The sequence below is a fragment of the Alexandromys fortis genome, unplaced genomic scaffold (assembly GCF_014885135.2).
Source record: "Alexandromys fortis isolate MF-2015 unplaced genomic scaffold, M_Fortis_MF-2015_v1.1 scaffold_24, whole genome shotgun sequence".
In the NCBI taxonomy this organism is placed as follows: Eukaryota; Metazoa; Chordata; class Mammalia; order Rodentia; family Cricetidae; genus Alexandromys; species Alexandromys fortis.
The window spans coordinates 9,198,249-9,223,004 of NW_026067906.1; the positions used below are offsets into that span (position 1 = coordinate 9,198,249).

Below are 24,756 nucleotides of genomic sequence, written 5' to 3' on the forward strand. Positions count from 1 at the left end.
AATAAGTTAAACTAAAATGAAGGATATTTTTATTGAAAGAAAGTGCAGGAGCCCACCTTGTGCTTGTGAATGAACTGTAACCTGTATCTCTAAGCATCGCTGTTTCCAATAGATTCCTTCACAATTGTCCCAATGAAGCTGACATTGCCAAGGGTCCTTACTTGGACAACAACACTCATCAGAGTCGAGCCTTTTTCTCGCAGATTTTTCTATTTAGTAGAAGTTAATAATAATTTCACTTAACGTTTTAGCCATGCCTCTCTGAAGTTTCAGAAGAACTGACTCCACAGAGGTTAGCAAAGCTGACTCATGTAGCTGGTTCATTTACAGAATGTGTTGCTCTAAAAAGGAAAAGCCAGGTGAGTAGCCCGGCGGTGTGTCTGAGTCAAGGGAGACCATTAAACAAATGGGGGATTGACGTAAATAACTACTCACTTATCAAGCTGAGTGATATGGGGAAAAAAAGGAATTAAATTAAAATGACATTCCAGGTATTCAATCATTTATAGTATAAATCAAAATTAAGACTGTCTTTGAGCAGGTGCATAGTTTATCAAGAGTTTCCAGTCTTTTCTCGTGGTAAGTGAGGGTGGAGGGGATGTGGAGTCTTTATGACATACTTACAAGGCAGAATCACAAAACTGGAAATGCCTTCTGATAATACCTCCACATCTGCACTCTCTACCTTAATAACCTCTCCGACAAGGCGTCAGATTTCCTCTTTGTACAGTGCGAATAGCCATTGTTTTCATGAGGCTCACTGGAGATGCACATATGCCCTGCACACGCAGGCATGCTAAGTAAACTTGATCAGTAAAGCAATTCTTGTTGTTCGCATGCCGCAGATCACTGTGCTCCGAAAGGGTCTCTTCATTTTGTGTTTTGCAGTCAACTGTTTGACGTTAACATTATTGTTCAGGACACTGACAAAGGGCAATGCCGCTGTCTTCATTTTGCAGCCACGTGGGGGCAAACAAAGTTACCCAACTACACTTTACTGATATGCACCTGCTTCTATTCCTCCTGTTGCGTCATCACTACCTGCTCCGTTACTGAGCATCTACCTACTAAGTTGTAAGGTCACCCCTTCCGAAAAGTGTTCCATTTAGCTAGCTGTCTTTGGAGCTGCTGATATAATATCATGGATGAATGAGGAAGACATTTTGAACTATAATAGTAGCTGAAACTTCCTTTATACATATTTTACTTTTCAGGGGCCATGTATGATTGCATTTGAAAAGGACCCTTGTCTTAAAAAGGGTTGAAACTTACTTTCAGGGTTCAGGTTTTGCAAACATAGGCTAGGGACCATATCACTCAGTATGATGTTAAGTTTTGAACTATATGACATCTACATAGCTTGCCTTTAGCATACATTGGTTTAGTATTGAACAGCTCAATGCCACCTCCTTTTTGAGAAAAAGATTTTTCTCAATCATAGCCTCAATGCAGATCCCAATTATACTACACCTTGTTGTCGGGCCCTTCTCTAAGGTACAGGACAAACAAAGATGTGACAGTGATTGTACCTGGGCCTGGGGAATTAACCTGTCACTAGCAAAGCAAGCAGGAAGCCCCTGTGGATAGCCATGACAGGTGAGAGCTTTGAGAAGAGGTGATCTCATCCAGTCCTGCCTTTGGAAAAAAGGAATTACTCATCGTGATAGTGACAAATTAGTTGGGTCTTGAATGATAAACTGATTTATCAGGGCCAGTGGAAGCCCAGGAAAAGATAAGATCACGAGGGAAGCACTGACTGGGTTTGAGAGATACTTCAGGAGAAGTGTTCAAGGGCGAACTGCTGGCGAAAGTCCGCTGTGGCCAGGATCGCAGTAAGAGTTCTTACATAGACTTCCCTCGGCAAGTATGTAGTATAAGAATGGAGGTGGGTTCAAGGTGGCATACTAGAAAACTGCACCTCATTTTAACATGGGAGTGATAATGAAAAAATGTGGATCAGCCTACAGAGGAGAATAAGGAGCTGGGAGAAGGAAGATGAGCCAAGGAGGGTAGAGCCAGAAGCAAGGCAACAGTGGTCATGTGCAAAAATAGCTCACTGCATGAAATTCAACAATAATTCTCAGCATATCCAGACATAGCCGGTGAGTTTGAAGAAGACAGATTTAACAATGCACAAAGATGGAAATCAGAGCAGAGCCACTGGATTGTTAAAGGCCGGACTATAAAACAGGGTCCTTAACTGTTAACTTTAATGTTTTTAACTCCGGTGGAAATGTAAAGGAAGAAGATAGAAAAGTAGTTTGAACAAGGAAGAACTTTTTAGAGCATGGAGCAAGCACATTGGATTCCTTTTTAGCACCTACGCCATATGTAACTTAGCTGAGCACTCTCTGATGTTCCTTACAAGCACACAGCAGGCTAAAGAGAATGAGAAAAGGTAAAGTCAGTCAAAAAGTAAAAGGAAGGTTGGAGAAGATGAGGGGTGGAGGAAAAGCCTCCACTGTCTTCCCTGGAACAGGGACCACAGAAAAGGGCTTAAAAACTACAATGCACATATATTCAGCAGCAAAGTTTCTGGAATTTTCTCAGTCTGGGTGACTGACCTGAAGAGAGGGCTTTTCTAAAATAGCACTAGAAGCTTGTTAAAATGACCGTGTGACTTTAATAATAGCTAACATTTAAAGTGTGCGTTCTCTGGGCTAGACACCCTGCCACATTTGGTACAGCCAATGCTTCTGCACACCAGCCTAGAGACAAGAAGACTATTTAAGATCCTATCTTTGTAGCAGGAGGGAATGGCTGAATAAAAAAGATTAATTAATATGCCCAAGGTCACACTGTGCTGTAGATACAGGACTTAGATTTGGGCAGCCTATGCCCATAAATTGTGTTTATTCCTGTATTAAAGTGCTTATCACCAAACGTTTCTGCATCAATAACGCAGCTACCCTTACTCTTTTTCTGGACTGAGGGTGAGCATTTGGTTCTTATGCTGAGGAAAGGTGCATTCTACTTCAAGGAGCTCATGAATATCAAAACCTTAATTGTAGCTATTTGGATGACATGCGTTCATGCTTTACAAAGCAACGGTGGCCTTAGCCGCATCAAAATCAAAGTTGCAAAATAAAGAAGCATTTTGAAAATCCTTGTCTGCTTCATTTAGATAACGGTGTGCAGAATGAATTGAAAGATAAAAGTGCTCAGAGCATTTACAACTTCCTTTTCTTCTCTCTCTCTTTCTCTCTTTTCTTTTTAAATGTAAGCCCCACAGTGTTGTGGATGATACCATCAGGCAATTTGGTTTGAATATGCGTAGATTACCTAACTAATGACATGCATCCTCCTTGCCATTTTGACACCTCTCTGATTCCAAGTGGGAATTTCAAGTGACAGACTAAAGCTGGTTGCTATCAATTTTGCAAAACCCACATGTGCCAGATAGCCAAGCTTTAGCTCAGAGACCAAAATCGATTAATATTCTAATTTGTTACCTGTCATTAGCATCTTACTGTGTTATGTCAAGTCAAGAGTGTAACCTTTATATAGCATAGGCCCCAAAGGAATTTGAGTTTAGGGACTTATTTTATTTTGTTCATTGTTGTTTCCTATCTGAAGAAAATCCCATTACAAATTTCAATTACACAGGCAGTAAAAACTTTGATGAATTAAAATGAAAATGGAGAATGTTTACTGCTAGATATTTTTTAGATAGCACTGCATGACTGTATCAAAATGCCATTTTCTAAAACCTATTTACTTTTAAAATATTTTAGATATTTACTTGTTTCATCTTATAACACCAAGGAAAACACTATGAATATAATACTTTGCACAGGTCCTTAACAAGGGATTCTCCAAGCAAGAGATTTCATATGCAATTATTTCTGGTTGATTATTTTCCTACTGATGAACAGAGAAGAAAAGATTTAATAACTGAATCTCTGCGAGAAAGACTTGTGGGACACCATAAAGATGGAACTACTTTGCGTTGATTGCTTTTTGGGCTGACGAAGGAGGGGGACTTGATTGGGGGAGGGGGAGGGAAATGGGAGGCGGCGGCGGGGAAGAGACAGAAATCTTTAATAAATAAATAAATTAAAAAATATGAATGGCATTGGTTATAATTGAAATGAAGTTTTAACACTTGTGATGTAAAATCTGTGTTTTAATTCACTAGCATCTTGAGGCTTCATAGACTAAGAGGGGATGTGTGGTGTAAAAGTTGACTTGACATTCATTCATTCATTGAATACATGTGGAGAGCCTTCTATGTTCGTCACGATGAATGATATAACTACTCATAAAACATATGTGACTTACTTCCCTCATAGAACTTTTATTATTTTGAAGAAATACTTGTTATTGTAGATGGTACTAAATAATATAGTGAGAAAAAGAGCAAGAGTTAGGGAGAACAATGGCAACTATGGGTGAGTTAAAGGTGGTTACGGTTGTAAATACTGTGGTGGGATTAATCCTTCATAGGAAGATGAAATTGTATGGACATGCCAGATGAGGAAATGAGTCTTGATGCTGACCAGGAGCACATTTAAGATTGATGGTTATCAGGCTGGCTGTGTGTCTCATACTATTTACTCGTCTACAGGAGACGGTTGAGCACAAGGCAGGAGATGTGGCTCACTGTTTCTTCCATCATTTTATAACGCATTTCTCTTAAGGCAACTATGTGGGTAAAATGTTCTTCAAGCTGGAGTTTGTATCTCTAATGCATGCATATGTTGTATATCTTGAATTTCTAACATTAAAGTTATATAAAAAGCACTTCCAATTTTGTATCAGTCCATTAGCTGGGCAGTAGAGCATAAAGGGAACTAAGATGGCTTGGGCTACTGGACCATCTCTCCATCTCCAGCTCTTCCCTTCTGGAGCTTCCTGCTGAGAGCAGTCATCACCAACAGCCCTTTTAGAGCATGCTTCAGAGGAAGTTGAATTTGTGAATTGTGTGGGCAAATCAACAAATTTCTAATCTTTGAGGCATGAGAAGTTATTATAGATACATGTTTATAAATGATATCGTCCATCTAAAATATTCTAATGGTTTGTTTATCTTCTCTTCTTAACAGACAAATTTTACTTCATTGGGTGCATCAGGTCCCAATAACTGTATCTTTTGCTACACAGATTCAGCTTCTGCTGTTCCTGTTACGAATACTTTAGAACCAATTTTAAGAGGCCAGCATCACTGGTCTGAAAGTCAAAGAATTTACAAAAAAGAAATAAAGAAAGGAAGGAAGAAAGAGAGAAAGAAAGAAAAAGAAAACCAAACCAAACAAACACAATCTCCTGAAATAAAAACACCTCCCCCCCCAAAAAAAAAACACAGCAAACTACTATATGCCAATCAATACTCCTGGTCACAGGAATTCTGTTCAGGGCTTTTTCTGAACAACCCAGTTCAATGGCATGTAAAAAAGACTAAACGCCATGATGGTTTGTGATTAATTTCAGGGAAGGAAGGGCAGTTCATTCTTTGTAAATGAATAAATACAATTGATCACGTCAATAGGCTAAAGGGTAGAACAATATGATCATTTCAAAAGAAAAAATAATTAAAAAATAACCAAACAGTCTTTCAAGATGGCCAACCAATTCGGTAGAGAAGAATTATATTTCAATATGAAAAAGGGCACACATGATGGCCCCAGAGTTAATACTTGAGAATATCTTCTCTAAAATGCAGAAACCAACTTAGTTTGGAAGGTCTTAACCAGAATAATAAGGCAAGAAAAACAAACAAAAGACACCCAAAGTGGGCAGAAAAAAAGACCTTCCTTGTCTGCACATGAAAGAGACCTAAAAATTCCATTACCAAACTTTTAGAAGAAATAAATAGATTCAGTAAAGTTAAATGAACGTATTAATGTACAAAGATCAGCATTGTTTATATGCACTATCTATCTCAAAGATAAGCTTTTGTGATATTTTGTTTGTGTTCTGACAAATAAAGCTTGCCTGGACATCAGAGGGTGGAGCTAGGCACTAGAGATCTGGAAGACCGTGCAGACAGGAAGTGATATGGCTGGGCAGGGAGAGGAAGTGAGAAGGCATGGCAGAAACAGAAGCTAGGCTCCTTTGACCTGAGGAGTTGGAGAGGTAAGAGGTGACTGTGGCTGTTTCTCTGCTTCTCTGATCTTTCAACTTTTACCTGATATTTGACTCAGGGTTTTTATTATTAAGACTAATTAGGATCGCGCTCAATAAACCAGGAAGACAATCCCGTGTACAATACTAAGAAAGAAAATACTCCACATTAACCTTAGTTTTTTATTTTATTATTATTACTTGCGTGTGAGCATTGTGTGTGTGTGTGTGTGTGTGTGTGTGTGCGCGCGCGCGCGCATGCGTGTACGAGTCCACGTGTGCATGCTCATATGTGCCACAGAGCACATGTGGAGGGCAAAGAACCTGGGGCAGGAGGATTGAAGGACAAGCCAGCGAGATGGTCAAAGGATGCAAACTTTTAGATGGGAAAACAAGTTCAAGAGATTTATTGCACAGCATGGGCTGTAGGAATCTTGAATTATGTTAAGACAATGAGTGTTGGATACTGTCTGTAAAAATGGTTCTATGTGAGGTGATACATATGCTACTTAGTAAGATTTAGTCAATTAATAGTATTTACAGCACAAAATACTGTATTATACACAGTAAACATATCTGTCATTCAAATAAAATTTGGAAAACCAAATGCTACTGATTAGATTTGTATGAGGTTCGCTCAATTAGTTTAGCTATAGGCTTTGTGTTTCTAATTGACAAATATAAACTAAAAAGTGAGTGAAAGCTTTTGAAATACTGACAAATTAATGAGGGAAAAACAAATTTTAAAAGACATTAACCAAGGAAAAAAAATCAAACTTGTAATAGTGGGAAAGTATCAGGTAATGTAATCTTTCCTATCTAACAATTCCTTTGACACAAATCTGAACTACATATGATACAACATACAGGCATTAATGTACTATTCTCAGGGAAGCAGAAATTGAAGGACCCACCTACACTAAATACACATATAAAATTTTGTTATAAACTATGCTATTATTTATAAGACACAGTTAAAGAAAAGAAATCTTATTTCATTTCCAAAACCACGTCATTTGTCATTGGAGGACGACATATGTTTCTACCATGAGGAAAAGGACATTGAGTTCTGCTGGTTTTCCAATGATTCTAATGATCAATTCAGTATTTTCTACGTAGCCAAGTGAAAATAGGATACTCACGTGGAATTTTATGCAGCTCATTCATAAACTTCTCCTTCAGCTTCGAAAAGGCATCTTCCTTTCCTTCCCCAGGACTGGCTGGCTCGGTGGCGTTGTGTGGGACAACAGTCGCAGCAGTGGTGACTGGCGGGGCGGCCAGGCGCTCATGATGGCTCTCACTCACCATTTTTGGTTCAGGAGGAACTAATAGGGGGAAGAAAGGGAGAGCGAGCTCAGAACGGCAGGCCTGACCCCACAGAACAGGTGTATCTGAGACGAGACACACTGCATGCACCTGCTCACTGGGTAGGAGCCTGGCATTAGCATATTACTCTATGTTGGTTCATGAAATATTTACAGAATCGCAGTGAGTGGAGAGAGCTCCTTCCGGGAAGGCTAAGACCAAATGTAGTTACTGAATAGCATTCTCTCCCGATGGTACTCTGTAAGCTGTCAAACCAATTAGCAAGGTATACAAGCCCAATTTTGTGGTGTAAATTTAACTTTTAATGACATCTTCCCAAAGTGTGCAGAAAACGACTGCTGACAACATCCACATTCTATATTCTATATATTAGTACCTTGTATTACCTTAAAAGAAAAACACAAATCAGAGATATTATTAGTGTTGAAAATATTGCTAAGTGATTGCATACATTCCAAATGTTAGTGACTTTCAAGTAACTGCACAATACTGAAAGCCTAGGACACCATAAACATTATTCAGTAAATGTCTTGAATCTCATATCAAGGGTAAGTTTTCTCTCTAGTCATGTTTTGACCTTTACTGTAGGTGAAATGCTGATCAATAATTTACTTGTTCTGCTAGGTGGTATTTTTAGGTCACTGTAAATGTGGCATAATTGACTTCATATATCAAGACACTGATAAAGATACAGGGCTTGTCTGCTTAATTATTTAAATTCACCTGATCTTAATATCTTATTGAATTATTTTATCAGATTCACTCATTCAATCATTTAAAATATTTATTTACCTTTGAATTAAAAAAAATCCAATGAGTTCTAAGGTTGTAAATGAAAACATTTTGGCTTTGAATTGCAAAGATGCTAACTGTAGTCTTATTCTCCTGCTAGATGGATTTTGAAAAGTCACATGACCTCTCAATTCTACCGTTACAAAGTGGAAAGACAATAAACTTGATTTCTGCCTTACTCACAGTGACAATTACTGTGACAAAGCCATGACCCAAAGCAACCTGGGGAGGAAAGTGGTTATTTGGCTTAAACTTCCATATCTCTGTTCATCATCAAAGGAAGCCAGGACAGGAACTCAAACAGGGCAGGAATCTGGAGGTAGGAGCTGATACAGAGGCCATAGAGGGGCTGCTTACTGGCTTGGTCTTCATGACTTGTTCAGCCCATTTCCTTACAGAACCCAGGACCATAAACCAGAGGAGTCCCCAGCAATCACTAATAGAAAATTCTCTATAGCTTGCCTGTAGCTGGATCTTATGGAGGCATTTTCTCAGTTAAGGTTTTCTCCTTTCTGATGACTCTAGCTTGTGTTCACATAAAAACTTGCCAGGACACTTGACCCCTTGTCAACTTGGTATATCAATACAACATTAGTTAACAACAACTCTTATTTTTCTGTTTATGCCCAATCTCACATTAATAAATATCACAATATCAAACATTAAAACCTTAAAACTTCCAGATTTTACAAATTTGTGTATTTTAAAAGTTCAATCGCCTTAAATCCATTTGAAGTCTATTTAAAATCCAAAATCTCTTTAAAACTGCTGTCTCTCAACTATGAGTTTGTGAAAAATCTAAATAAGTTAAATGCTTTCTTATTCTAAGAGGAAGAAGCAGGGTATAGTCACAATCTGAACAAAGAAAAATGAACTCTAACACTGCGAATAACTTAGTGTCCAATGTCTGTAATTCACTCACAATCTTCTTGGCTCCAAGGCCTTGCCTTGGCACACACAGTGAGAATCAGGCTTAGACCAGCTCCACTAATAGCTGTAAAAATTCTGGAGTCTCCTACTGCACCTGGGCTGCATTTCTGCCAACAGCCTCTCCTGAGAACTCTTCATCGCGCCGAGCCTCAACTTCTCTGAATGGTCCCGTTGACCCTGAACCTCCATTTGCTCCCGAGCCTGCATCCTCACCAGGGGGTCTTCTCCTTCTCACAGTGCCAACCCTCAGCGGATCCCTGTGACCCTCCCATCCCTCTGGAAGATTCTTGCACATGACCAAGTTTTGGCCAGAATGAGATGCAACCTAAGTCATCTCTGAAACACAGAGCTTCTGTGCACCGACCCCGAGGAAACACTTCCCAGAAGATTTCGCCCCAAGGATGCTCATCTCTTCTTAATCACCAGTAACTGAGTTTTGTGTGTGTGTGTGTGTGTGTGTGTGTGTGTGTGTGTGCCTCTGTGTGTCTCTGTGTACGTTCTTGCTTTATTAGTTTGTTCATTTTGTTTGTCTTTTTATTTTCCTGTTTGTTTGAGAGAGAGTGGGGGGGCACAGAGTTGGATTGGTGGACAGGTTGGTATAATCTCTGAGGAGATGTGGGAAAATTGAATGAAAACAATATTTTCTATAAAAATATCATGACACTGCGATGTGGCTCTCATACCTAAGCAATTTGCCCTACACAGACTTTCCCTGAGCTAGCCCTGTCTGCTAGCCAAACATTACAGCACCATGTTAGTTCCCAGTATTGGTGTATTCATGATTTTCTTTTGAATCTATCAGTGAATGGAAAATACATGTTATCTCACTAGCAGGAAACAGATTGCTTAATTTTATATGTATAATCATTTGGCTTCGGAGAACACAATTTTAGAACACTGGAATTAAAAACACCTATTCTTGGATAGAAACATAAAGTCTCTTCTAAAAGATAGCCTGATTGCTTCCTTCTTTATAATAAAAACTGAAAGTTAAAATAACAAGGATATATTCACTTAAAATTTTGGATAAATATTAATGGCAAAGGTCAGCATACAAGGAACTGGATAATTGGGAAGAAGGCTAGAAGAGAAACATGTTCTAGGGACCCTAAATAATATAACATATCAAAATCAGTGGAAGGGTTCGTCCTTATCCTAGGAATCACTGATAAAGAATTGTTGATATGCAATTTAATATAAAGACATTTATAGGAACTATAATATCGGAAATTACCTAACAGTGAATTAATTGTGTTAATTTATAAAATAATAGTATTAACTGTGTCTTAAAGAGCTAAAACTTGAAAGCACGAGGGAGTATTAGTTGCAAAATACAGGTTATGAAACATTATGAAAATTATGTCTTACTTATAAAGGACTCTTACAGAAAAAGAGGTTGGAAAGATAGATTCAAAAATGCTAAATTTCTGGCAGAATTTTCACCTTCTCCCATGTCGATGGTTCTCAACCCGTGGGTTGTGAACCCTTGGGGTATGCAGATCAGATATCCTGCATGATAGATATTTACATTATGATTCATAACAGTAGCAAAATTAATTATGAAGTAACAATAAAATAATTTTATGGTTGGGGAGTCACCACAAGATGAGGAACTGTATTAAAGAGTCACAGAATTAGGAAGGCTGAGAACCATTGTCTTATGTGTTTATGATTTCAATATGGTATACATCTGAGTTATTTTAAGTTATGAAATCCCCTTTAAAATTGTTTGTTCTTATGAAGACTGAACTCTGCAGTATGAGTTTAGCACCCCGATACTGGATTGAAAACACTGTCAAACACAAACTAAATCTCAAGAACAAATGATGAAGCAAAGATTTCAGCAAGACATACAAAATGACCATTGGCTAAATTCAAGGCAGACAAGACAGTACAAAGTCATGAAGGTTAATATTTTGTGGTATAACCTGAGGAAAATCAGAACATTGTTGTTATGTCAACCTCCATCCATTTATATTTACTTTATTTTAGGACTTTAATTATGGCTATCTCCAGATCTAAAACATGGCATAGCTTCTTAGATAACATAGCAAGTGATTTTATAATACTGCAGAAACATAATGATTTCTACAGAAATCACTATTGCCAGCTCTATTTAAGGATTGTATTGTGTAATCAAAGAATACAAAATTCAAGGCCAACCAAAAGGGCAAGGAATTATCAAAAAAAATTATCAAAGAAAGCATTTGAATACATAAGATCCAAACAGTGTAAGTTCTTTTCGAACTAACCATTAAAAATAGTTCAGGAGAAATGAGAAAAACAGGTTGTTCTGTACTAGAGGGGGGAGAACACAGCTTTGGATTTTTACTTCATCGTGTCCTCCATCCATCAGAGAGCAGTGCGAAGCCAACGTCTGTGCCAATGTATCCTTACTGATCCTAACTCAATGCCCAGTTTCAGTAAGGAATCCCACACTGGATACTATGCTCAGAGTACTAGACACTGAAAGGCTTCCTTCATCCAAGAGCAGCTGGCCTGCTAGTCTCACTCCCATAAAGACCACTGTCATCCTGTCACTAGTGGATGCTGATACAGAAGCCCATCTCTTGCCTCAGCCATGGCCTGTTGCAACGCATGTCAGTTCTTCCTTCAGAACATGATATAGAAAAGCCTTCTTTACTGAACTGTGGCAAACCAAGGCAAGGCTCCCAGGGAATATGATCACACTTGCTCTGAAAGAATTCGGAAAAATAAGGAACTGCTGTCAACATTTTCACTTCAATTCTTCCCTTGCCTGAGGATCCCAGAGCAGTAAGTGAGACCGAGCCGCGTATCAAACTGTCCCCCACAAATCTGCAGGTGTTTCAATGTCAGCCTCAAGGTACATCTTCTCTGTGATTCAGATGAATACATTGTCTTGGGAGATGTGAGAGGCAAGCAGGGCTCTGTTATTGTGGGCGGGGCTGGTTTCTGGTGGCAGATACAATAAAGGCATTAGATAAAAAGGTGGGAAAAGTGTTGGAAAACATGGATATGAGTTTCCACACAACATATGAAGAGAAATTAAAGTCTTATTTCAAAAGTATCATTTCTGGGTTTACTTACAAGCTGCCCTAGTGTATCTAAAGCACCAATATTTGCTTCCTCTTTCCCATCTTCTTCTTCTTCTTTTTTTTTTATCTTAACTTGGCTTTCTGTAAAGAAAGATACACCTGACTCTAGACTGTGTAGGTTGTGAGACACAATCAAGACACAAATTGTAGTGTTGGACCATCAGTAGCACCTTCTGAGCCACTTTTCACAGGCGCTGATCATGGGAAATGCCTATCTAATAGCATATGGTCATAGTGATAGCATAGTAGATTTAAGGAGGGATCAGGATCTTATGCCACTCAGGTCTGAGACCAATAAACAACAGTTAAACAAACAAATCTTTTGTCATGCACAAAGCAATATTCTAACTGTACTGCATATGTATTACCAAAATCTTTACAATAACCTGTGAAATAGGATGGTCTATTATTTCTATGCTCATTCTTTATTTTAAAATTTATACATGTATGTATTTGTGTGCATGTATGTGTGTGTATGCATGATGTGGGAAGTCACATATGCCATAGTGTATGTACATGAAAGTCAAAGGACAATTTGTGATTCTATCATATGAATCCCAGGGATTAAAATTAGGATTTCAGGTTTGGAGGCAAGCACTTTACCCATTGAACAATCTTTTAAAATTGCTTTTAATTGAAAATAGATTTTTTTATACAATAAAGTCTGACTGCAGTATTACAGTTTCTCTTCTCAACGTCCTTCCAGATCCTTCCCACTTTCCGACCCACCCAAGTCCACACCCTTTCTTTGTCTCCCTCATTAGACTATAAACATGCCTCTAAAATAATGATGATGAATGAAAAGTACAGTCAGGCCGATTAAAAATCTTATCTAAGCATGTAAGTTAGGGAATGCTCTGAAGGGACCAGAACATACACACAAGAAGGAACACACATACGCTTTGCTGAGCAAGGATTCCAGCACCAATGTCTTGCCCAGAGCTGCTAGAATGATTGCTGTGTTTTCCCACAACACCAGCAGCACGGTTTGATTCTTTCAGATCCCTTTGCATTTCAGTATGAAAGACACTCAGAGGGTAACGCTACACTTACAGTTCCCTGAGCATCGGCATGGTGGGATCCAGAAAGCAAATCAAGAAATAAAACTGACTGTGTGACTTGCTTATTTCCAGAGCAATTTATATATTTTGTTACTAAGTTCATATTTTTGTCCCTAACAATTGCATGTGATCGACTGTTAGCTGACAATATTGAGTGCTCGTGGGGCTCCTATTACACAGCTTAGAAAGAATATTGAGTGACAGATGAATGCTCAACAGAATGCATTCTTTTACGATATATATTTTCACACTTTTGTGTGTCTGAGGTGGGAATTTTCTTAGGGTTTTATGGCATCTCACTTTCACTCTCTGCCAGGATAAACTGCTGCTTGCCTGGGTTTGCTCGAGGTGGCTGTTAATCTCAGCAATGGTCCATGCCACGAATCATTTTGGGGGAACCTAAGCAAAGGTAATGAATCCTGCTTGCTGCCTGAAGTCTTCCTGTGTTAGCATGCATAAGAAACACTAGCAGAATGAGAGTCAAGTAGTTTGAACGATTTTGGAGGCAATGTTAACCGAAATGCTCTATTCTAGGACTCTTTTTGGTAAATATATTTTTATTTTACAATAATTATAAACAGCAGAAATTATAAAACCAGGACAAAAAAATCCCACATGTCCTTTATTCAGTTTCTCCTAGTTGTATAATCTACAACTCTATAACTTCCAAACCAACATTATGATAGTAATATAATATTTACTGCCACTGGACTTTACACAAATTTTTGTTTGTGTTTAAAAGTCAATGAAACATTAGCATGGGAATAGTTTTATGTGCTGAGCACTAGAAACAAGATCCCAAACTATTTATCAGCCTAAATGAACTCTTATCCCATAATGTCATAGTAATACATATCCTATAGACTATGCACTCCTGAGCCCCGGAAATCATTAACCCATTCGCTACTCCCTTTCATAGTTCCGACATTTCAAAAATGCTATAAAATGCAACTGTACAGCAAGTAACCTTTTGATATTACCTTTCTTTCATTTACTATAATATATTCCAAGGCTCATCTAAGTGGGATATCTGCAGCTGGTTCCTTTCTACTACAGACTGGCAGTCCATGGTAGGAATGGTTTGTTCAACTACTTACCCACTGCAGAGTACTTGGGCTGTCTCTCATTTGAGGCTATCTCAAATAAAGACACTGTGAAACTTTTTGTAAAAGTTTTTGTGTGCCCAGGCAGTGCAACTGCTGGGCCATATGTTGTGTACATTTAACTTTAGGAAGTATTTCCAAATTCTCCTAGGGAGCAGCTTTATTTTACATCCTTGTCATTAGTGTATGAAAAATATAGTTTGCATCCTTAATAGTATCTGGTATTTTCACTATTATCTCTTTAGCAATCCTATTAAGTATATGTCACACCACAATGAAATTTTAATTTGCATTCCCCAATGACTTATGAAGTACAACAAATTTTCATAACAATACATGCCATGTATATGTTCTCTTTGGTGAAAATGTTTATCTCTCTTCATTTCCTTCTGGGATTATTTTTGAGTTTTGATCATATTTTATTTTTCCATATTTACCAGGTATCAGATACTAAAAGGGTTTCAAATAATTTATCTTCTTATTCTTTCTTTTCTTCTTTACAAAATAAAGTTTAATATTGGTGAAGTCTAATATATCTACTTTGTTTTCTTCTGGATTGTCCTTTTTGGCTGAAATTTAAAAACATCTCCTGAAGATTTTTCTCATATAATATTTTTCTAAAAGATTTTCTATCTTACATTAAATCCATGAAACATTTTTGAGGGACTATTATTTTGTTGGCCTGTATAAGTTCAATTTGCCAAAATGACTGCCCTTCCTTCCTTGAATTATCTTTGTACTTTGTCAAACTTAGTCACCCTTATAATCATGGGTTTATTTTTGCATTTTTCTTTTCTGTTCCTTTGATTTATATGTCTAGTCTTCCATAAATACCATTGTATCTTCATTACTGCAACTTTATAAGAAGTCTTGAAGTTATATAATGTGAGTCCTCCAACTTTCTCTTCTTTGAAATTAATTTAGCTTATAAATTGTATGCCAAGTATTTTCATCTACTCATTTTTTGTCCTTCTGCTTTATTCTAGGGAAGACAGCTCTTCCATAAGGCCTTCCTTTTCTTGTTCCAACTCTTGTAGATGCTGCCGGGTTTTGCTCTAGTCTGTTCTCCACCCACTGCAGTAGGGGCCCACAGGCTTCGAACATTTGACTGCATAAATGCTTGGTGAATACCAAGCTGTTATGGATCTTAGTTAATGAGTCCAGATGTGTAAGTCTGTGAATCCTCCTATAGGCACACCTTTCTTCCTGACACAGGATCTTCGGCAGTCTGTCGACTTGAAGCACACTTTCCCAATGGTGATATGAGGCACAGTAGGGATTGGGATTTCAATTCTCTTGTATTCTGAGCTCTTTGGGTCTTGAACGGATTGAAAGCAAGTGCAGTGCCCGACCAGTCTTTGTGGTTTTGTCTCCTATGAAACAAGCAAAAATCAGCCCTATGATGCCTTGGTCCATCATCTGATACGTGGCTTGGGTACGTACATCTATGTGAGGAGGCCAAATGGTGTCATGAGGGCAGGGATGATACCAGCCAACAACTCTCAGGAAATGACCTGTTTCTTCAGCTGACCTTTCGATTGAGGTTGCAGACAGTTGTTCTGGAGAAATTTCTACTCGGTCTTTTGTCTTGTCAGAATGTCGCAAGATAATGACAGAATGGATGTGAACAATTCTGGTGGTGTCCATCTTTTTCTGCAACTGTGCGCATTTCACCTCCACTGTATGTAAATTTGGAGTCTCTCTGCACATCACTGTTCAAGTCCCCGACACATAGACCCATCAACTCCTTCCTTTTCTGTGCTCACAGCATGGTTGAGACAAACTGGGAAACGGTCAGACTCGAGATGAACCACCTGCATTTTCTGCAGCATCCCAACCACCGTCTTGCTTGGATGCATTCAATAGGACTTGAGCCCACTGCAGGTTGCCCAATCAGGGGCTTAGAGGCAGCCTACCATGATGCCTTGTGGGGCTCCACAGGGGTGGGGCCTAGGGCATATAGGAGGGGCCAGGTCCCACAGGGGGCGTGGCCTAGGGCAGAGGTAGAGCATAGCTAATATCACTTGGGAGATGCGGGTTTATTTTTCCCCCTTTTATCATGTTTACAAGATTGCCTCAAAGATTAGGGGAGTGGGAGGGTGGATATAGGAGCAGGGAAGAAGATATCTAAATTAAGGGAGCCATTTTAGGGTTGGCAAGAGACTTGGCTCTAGAGGGGATCCCAGGTGTCCACTGGGATGTCCTCAGCTAGGTCCTTGGGCAGCAGAGCAGAGGGTGCCTGAACTGACCTTTCCTCACTAACACACTGATGATTATCTCGAATATCACCATAGAATCTTCATCCAGCTACAGATGGAGATAGAGACAGAGACCCTCATCAGAGCAACGGTCTGAGCTCCCAAGGTCCAGTTGAAGGGCAGAAGGAGGGAGAAGAAGAGCAAGGAAGTCTGGACTGTGAGGGGTTGGTCCACCCACTGAGACAGAGTGCCTGATCTAATGGGTAATGCGAGTTCACCAAACCTAGCTGGACCGGGACTGAATGAATATGTGATCAAACCAGACTCTCTGCATGTGGCTGACAATGGGGGCTTATTGAGAAGCCATTGATAAAAGCACTGGGACTTATTTCTACTGTGTGTACTGGCTTTTTGGGGCCCTAGTCTATTTGGATGCAAAGCTTCCTAGGCCTGGATGTAGTGGGGAGGGCCTTGGACTACTCTGCCCTCTCTTAAGGGGGGGGAGGGTGAGTGGGGTAGTGGGAGGGGAAGAGGAGGAGGGGAGGAAGTGTAAATTTTTTAATGGAAATAAATAAATAAATAAATAAATAAAATGTCTAATGAAATCTGTAACATAAAATTCAATGCTATGAATTTATATCGGCATAATTTATTTTGTAATCATTTCTGGTAAGGGAATATAAAATGATAGTGAATTTTATAATTAATGGTTTCTTAGAGTCAAAAACCATGAGATGAAAAGTGAATGTTATTTTTCAATATTATAATATGATAAGCTTCATAAAAATTTGAACAAGCTTAGTATCTCATTCTCTCAGTTATATTTAGTAATTTTAAACAGTATAAATTTTATAGGAATTAGGCAAAATAAAAATTCTATTCATTGCTACATTAGTTTTTTCTCTCAGATTAATATAATAGGGGCTGAAATAATAATCCAAACCTAAGTCAAAACCAAAACATTCAACTATTACATAATGACAAAAAAGTCAAGAAATCTTTTATAAACCTGAAAATTCTCCTACGGTAAGGACACAAATCTCTGAAAACATGGAACATTAGAGTTGTTCCTAAAAGCATTTGACAATGAATTCATAAAATTAACATTGCTAATTTTGCATCCACTTCTATTTTAAGAAAATATTTTATCACTGAAGCTTCAAAAACCACACTTGTTTTTAAATTGCCAGTCCACACTGGAAAACACTTATGCTTTTAATGAGTCTCCAAAGATTTCAGCTTGAAGGACAAGGTTGTGGTCAGGAAGGGAAAACAGAATAGCTTTTCAAATGCACTGGAAAGACTTCAAGTATATTGTATAGTGTCATAAAAATGGCAAAGTTCTAGCTTTCCCTTTTCCCTCCCTCCTCCTCTCTCCCCCTTTTTTATCTCTCCCTTCCCTTCCTCTTTCCTTCCTTATTTTTCATAGGGAAGATGAACATGAAAACCCAGCGGGAAATAAAAACAATATAGATTGGATGGTTTTTCTAAATTTGTGTTTTCCCCATTGTTGGTGATAGCCATGATTTTATTTTATCTTTTCTGTTGTTCACTATTTCTTTTGGAGTTGACATCGTCCGCGGATCAATTTTTATATGCTCCAAAGTCCAATATTAATTGAAGCACTTCTTTCACTTTTGTATAGTAAGATAAAATTAGACGCTTTGGCAGTTTTTGAAGAAACACAGGTCAGTTGGTTGAAGCCAATTGGCTCTCAACACGCTTTCTATAGAAACCACAGACAAATGATTTGGAATTCCCATTCTCCCTTGCTTTGTCGAAGAGCCGCTCTGAGCTCTCGCTGTTTCTGAACTGCAGGCATTTGAGAGAAAGTCTAAGCTGGTAGCACAAAGCCCTCTTTTATCAAACTGCTCAAACTGTCATTGTTTTGTCACACAGTGAAGCAAAGCTTGAACATCGATCCGCAGCTCCAATTGTGGTAAACCCAATGGTTGGGAAAATGCTCCAATCTTTCAGCTCGGAATAGCATAGTAATAAAAAAAGGAATACAATACTTACTAATATGTAATATTCAGGTATTTTAAAAAGTATTTTGAGCACAAAAGTGCGTCTGATATTGACAAATTAACTTCATACATCATGGAATGTTATAATTTGTGTGTTAAGGGTGAGAAATCCGCCAAAGGATGCACAGCTAGTAAGTGGCAGAGGTAAAGTTTTCACGAAACTAGGTTTGTTCCATTGCCCATGAAATTTTCTTACTAGTAAGTAAACAAATGCTGATGGAGTGGATAAATGGTGTGCCTACATGTGCCCAGATCGATACAAAGTGTTCCGAATAATCCTCACCCTGTTTTAAATGAAGAGAAATGTAATGAATATCTCTCAGGCCTGTTGAGAAAGAGAAGCTCAGAGTCAGAGTTACTGGCTGGAAAAATTATTGTGGGAGGCTGTACTGAGAAAAACACATCACATAGAAAATTACCGAAAGGGCCACAAGGAAACCACAAAGTTCAGCACTGTTTATGTTCGTATTCTAAACATCTCAGCTATAAAGCACGAAAGGTATCCATTTTGTTTCCTTCTTCCCAAATTTGACCTTTATTTATTATGTTAGTGGATTTTTGTGAATATAAAACCCAAACCATCAGTATCCACAATCTACAAAATAACCCGTCCCTTCCCTACAATGTAAAACAAAAGCATTGTTTTGTTGTTTCTGGATAGGCTGTGGTCCTAGGGAGATAACCGCACCACATCACATAAGGAAATCATAGTTTATGTATCAGTCATGCTAACTGCTTCATTTTCCCAGTGGGTGCTCTGAGACCACGGGAGACAGATTATGTTGTGATATAAGAAGAAGTGTGTTGGGTTCCTTCTGAGAACTTTTTTTTTCCCTTACTTTAATAATGAAGATACCCACAGAAATCAACACCTCTCTGCTTGTTGGTCCTGTGGGTGCTCTGGGACCTGGACTGTTGTGAACATGAGAGAGAAGCTGGTGAAGGGGAACTGATCCTTTATGGATGGCAGAGTTGAAGGATGGTAGGAACCGTGACCATAACAGTGATACCGAGTCTCATCACTAACCACCTCTCATCTTGGGACAGGCAAAAGAAGGCAGTACGCTTTCTGTAAGGCCTAACCCCGTTTATATGCCCCTATCTGTTGCTTGCAGCCAGGAGGCAGTACATATAAACAAGCTATAAGCTGATCCCCACAATAACAATGCAAACATCTACTATTTTTGTAGGCTTATTTTATGCTATGTTTGGGTAACTTGATTTCCTCTTGATGCTTGTTATTTGTATCTCTGACCCTTAGTTTCAGATCCTCAACAGATTTAAGGGACAGTTACCCCATTTATTATTTAGAAACTGTTCCATACATTTAGTTTATAACCTAAAGTGTGATTCCCTACAACCCATCCACATGTCAGCTAGATAAGAAATGAGTTGATGCGAAATATAAGAAAATTTGTTTGTGAGTTATTTCTTTTAATTGAAATGCTGTAAAGGGTTTAGAGAAAGATCCAGTTTGGCATACAATATTTAACTTCAATGGTCTACCTTTCAACACACTCATCATTAATAAAAATGTGTAATATGGCAATGTATAGCTAGTTATACTTTACTGGGAATAATTTAGAAGTGACTCGGGGAGTTAAAAGGGGAGAAAAACATTGTAACATCAGTTTTCTATCTGTGATTACTAGGGAAGTAGCTGATTAATGAAATCAAATTGAAGACCCAGACATAAATCTATACACCAATAGACAGCTGATTTTTGATAATGAAGCTAGAAATACACACTGAAAAAAGCTTCATCCACAAATAGTGCTGGACAAACTAGACGGCGGTACGTAGAACATCCAAATCGATCCATACTTATCACTCTACACTAAAGTCTACTCCAAAAGGATCAATGACCTCAACATAAAGCCAGATCCATTTAACTTGATAGAAGAGAAAAACAGAATAACCTTGAACTCACTGGCCCCGGGAAAAAGACTTTCTGAACCAAACACCTTTAGCACAGACACTAAGATCAACAATTAATAAAGGTGACCCTATGAAACGAAGTAACCTCTGCACACAAAGAACACCATCACTCAGACAGAGCAGCATCCTTCAGAATGGGAAAAGATTTTTACCGATTATACATGGGACAGAGGGCTAATTTCTAAAAAATATAAAGAACTCAAAAAGCCAGATATCAAGAAAAAATAACCCAATTTAAAAACTGAGGTACAGAGGAAGCTCAAATGGCTGAGAAATACTTAAATGCACAACATTCTTAGTCATCAAGGAAATGCCAAGCAAATCTACTTAGAGATTTTATCTAACACTCCTCAGAGTGGCTAAGATCAATATACCTTGTGCCAGCTCATGGTGGTGAGTCTGTGGAGGGAGATGAGTTAGCACTCATCCATTGGTGATGGGAGTGCAAACTTTTACAGATGCTGTGGGAATAAGCGTGGCAGTTTCTCAGGAAAACGGGAATCAATCCAGCTACACTACTTTTGGGCATACACCCAAGGGATGCTTGATCCTACCACACAGACTTTCTCATACATATTCACTGCGGCTCTACTCATAGTAGTGAGAAACTGGAAAGAAGCTAGATATGTCACAGCTGATTAACAGATAAAGAAAAGGTGGTATATTTTCACAATGGAGTATCATTCAGTCATTAAAAAATGAAATTATAAAATTCACAGGGAAATGAATGGAACTAGAAAAAAAATCATCATGGGTGTGGTAACCTATACCTAGAAAGGTAAATATGGCTTGTATTTGCTGATGTGTGGATATCAGCCTGCAGTCTGTTCTTAAGAGTAGTTTGTTCCCCCAATAAAATTCCTTTGGCTAAACTACTCTTAAGAATAGGCTGCAGGCCCAGCACTAGATGGTTAACAGAAAAGGAACTCAGTGGTACCTTTGGAAGATCCTTGTTTCATAATGTCTTATCAGGGCATTTCTTTTTTCTTATCTTTTTTTAAAAAAAATTTTATCCTATTTTTAAAATTAATTTTTATTTTATTTATAATGTCCTGTATTTTACACTACAGATTTTTTTGTGTGTATATATTATGGCTTTGAGTTTGTTGTTTTTGTGGGATTTCTAAGTGTGCAAACAAGTGGGTCTCTGCATCTATTCTATTTCTTATGTCTTTTCTTGGACTCCTTTCTTTCTGTTTGCTTTGTCCTATTTTGATGTTTTAGTTTTTATTTTATTATTATTACTTAGAAGCCCGTTTCTCTTCTAAGAGAGACAGAAAGAGGTGAATCTGGATGGGAGGAAGTGAGGCAGACCTAGGAGGAGCTGAGGGAGGGGAAACCATAACCAGGATACATTATATAAGAAACAAAGTCTTTTTTCAACAAAAGGAAAAAAATGAGCAGATTTCCCAGAAAATAACATCAGGATCGCACACTGAAGCAATACTTTGAAGAAACATTAACTGATAACAGATTGTGGTTTCTAAACTTGTGTTTTCTTTAGAACAATAACCGTCCCTATATAGGGCACTCAATAAGCAGACTAAAAATGTGTCACGGTATGTATTGAGATCGTCAAAGGAAAGAAGGAGATACCAATGGTTCCTGTTGAGTCTTTGGCCACACCTACTCTTCAGCGTGACAGTCTTGGAGCCTGGCTTGCAGATAAGAGCACCATGGAGAGCTAAGGCAGCTTTTCATCTCCCGTTTAGTAAACACAGGCACTGGGATTTTATTAATATGACGTAATTCTGTAGGTGGCTTGCTCATCTCTTTAGGCAATTTCCCCATACTTATTTATCAACAAATGGATGTTAGGAGCAACTAAAAGCAGATTTAAAGCACTAAGGGTGACAAACATCTTCTTTGCATGATAAATTGGAAAACTAATAAATAGGTTAAGATGTGACATTGCTTCAGCTTTCAGTATCCACAAATAGGCATCATCTTATGTAACAAAAGCAACAGATACAGGGAGGCTTTGTGGCACTTTCCATAGAAAGACCAAAGTTGCTGATTTCTCAAACCTCAAGTTGATGCTTCCAGTCAGGTGACAGACTGTGATGTGTACGTGGCATTATCTCCATATATCAAGAAAACATTCATATTTAGCCAGATATTTTTCGTCCATGCCTCTAATGTGCAACTGTTTTTATTCAGAATAGGTAACACATGTAGCTGAACCTAAATTAATAGCCAACTGGCTAAGGAGAAATTTCTGAGTGAGGATATACCATTACAAATTCATACCTTAATATTAGAGTGTAGATAAATGAACATTTTTATTATGGTAAAAATATGCTGATAGCATGAATAAAATATGAGTGTTGACTAATCAGCTAAAAGTCACGCTGTATTTTAGGAGGTGAAGTATGAATGAATTAAGAGGTATGACTCAGTGTAAGTTCTACTTGTTTACCAGGGACGTGGTTCATAGGAACTACTCAGTAGCTTTTGCAATCAATGACAAAAATCAAGAAAGATGATTAAAAAATGAAGAAAAACTTTGACGGAGTTTTGTGCTTTTAAAGAAGAGAGAAGAAATTGCTAGTGAGGCACTACTAATGCAACAGCACTAAAAAGACAGAATCAGACTACAAGAGTTAAAAGTTAAATAAGGCCCGACATCATGCTTTGGTTAGTAACAGCTTCATGATCAAGACTGATGACCTGAATTTGACCCCTGGGACTCACAGTTCACATGATCAAATGAGGAAATCAACTCCCAAAGTTGTTCTTTGACATCATGGTCATCAATGATGAACATAGTTCTCATCAATGATTCGTCTGTCTGTCTGTCTGTCTGTCTGTCTGTCTCTCTCACACACACACACACGCACACACTTATACCCTCAAACTTAATTAATAAATGTTAAACCAAAAAAGCCTAAAAGGTAACCTCATATTAGAATTTTCATGCTAAACATTATTATAAAGTTTAAAAAGTAAAAAGTTCACATTCCTAAAAGAAGAAAAGTTCAAAATGAGATGACAGAATTGGGGTTTTAAAAAATACAGAAAGCTTGGTTAAAGAGAGAAGGGACTCTTCTCAGGGAATGTGGTGGAGTTAAGGGCTGCCTGCCAAGCACACAGGGCATTAGCATGATCAATTTTAGAGGACTCTGTCATGATGCTATCTCTCCTTGGCTTAGAGATGGGTGGGTATCACGTCTATGCTGAACCAGTGTTCCTGCCTTTACTGAAAAGAAAGAAAATAACAGCACCATAGATCAGTAATGATTGCATTGGTGCAACATGAGCAATCAAGGTACCTTGCTTGGTTCCTTTAGGTGACATCTGTGTGATGAACACCCTTCCTTCTAGAGAAGTCAATAGGTAGCAGGAATGGCCTCTGTGCACTAGATGAGGAGGAGACTTCTTGAACAAGTTTATTTTCTGGCAGGGGCTATATCGAATTCTCTCCATATTCTTCTGAGATAAGAGTGCTCTACTACGTTTCTCTTTGGGTCCTCCTGTCTGGGCCCTACTCCCTTCCCATCCATTCAGAGATTCTCATAGTGACCCTGAGTACCTCTCTTGAAACTGGAGCCAGCTGTTTATAGATAAAGGGACACTACCTTGTTAATGTATCACTGTGCTACACTGGCTCTCCAAGAGGACATCCCTGGACAGTTTGTGAGCATCAAGGGCCAAGAGGAAAAAAGGAGCCTTCTCTCTGGAGTAGGTTTCTTGCAAGGAGTTCCGTTTTGCTTTTTCCCCAAATCTACTAATGTCATCAATGATTATAAAATGTCTTCTGTGTTTAACAAACATCTCAGAATTTCTGATTTATTAAAGTATTTCCATGGAGCCCAGGGTTTATGTCCTTTGCCCTTTTTCATATTTTTCCTGTGAAAGTGGAAAAAAGCATCAATAAGCACTTCTAGTTAACATGCTCCAAGTAATAGAAGTTCCATTTATCCTAAGGAGAATATTTCATTTTCTTTTCTCCAATACATAAAATGCCCCATTTGCTTTATATTGGGAAAGAAGAAAGATCTGGACTTTTATGTATTATTATTGCATTTGAAGAATTATAGTAGGTAACAATTTTCTACCTAAGTAACAATTTTGTCTGCCAGCAAACTTAATTTTGCAACACTTAGCACCTCTCAGTCTATACCAGAAAATGGCAGGCACTTGAAGTTGCTGACGAAATCCATGTCTCTGCATAAACCCAATTTTGCCTTACTCTTTTGTGCAAGACTAAATGATACAAACTTAGGTAAATTTCCCATTAA

At 38.3% G+C, this 24,756-nt stretch overlaps 1 protein-coding gene and 1 pseudogene across 1 annotated transcript in view; both read right to left on the minus strand.

The window, feature by feature from the left end:
- Positions 1-24,756, minus strand: part of Syt1 (synaptotagmin 1) — a 497,193-nt gene that overhangs the window by 186,242 nt on the left and 286,195 nt on the right. The window contains exon 4 of the mRNA XM_050135605.1: positions 7,206-7,388. Coding sequence (XP_049991562.1) covers positions 7,206-7,371 — 166 coding nt within the window. The 5' untranslated portion in view covers positions 7,372-7,388. The remainder of the gene's footprint in view (positions 1-7,205; positions 7,389-24,756) is intronic.
- On the minus strand, positions 15,330-16,184 carry LOC126497534 (lys-63-specific deubiquitinase BRCC36-like; annotated as a pseudogene).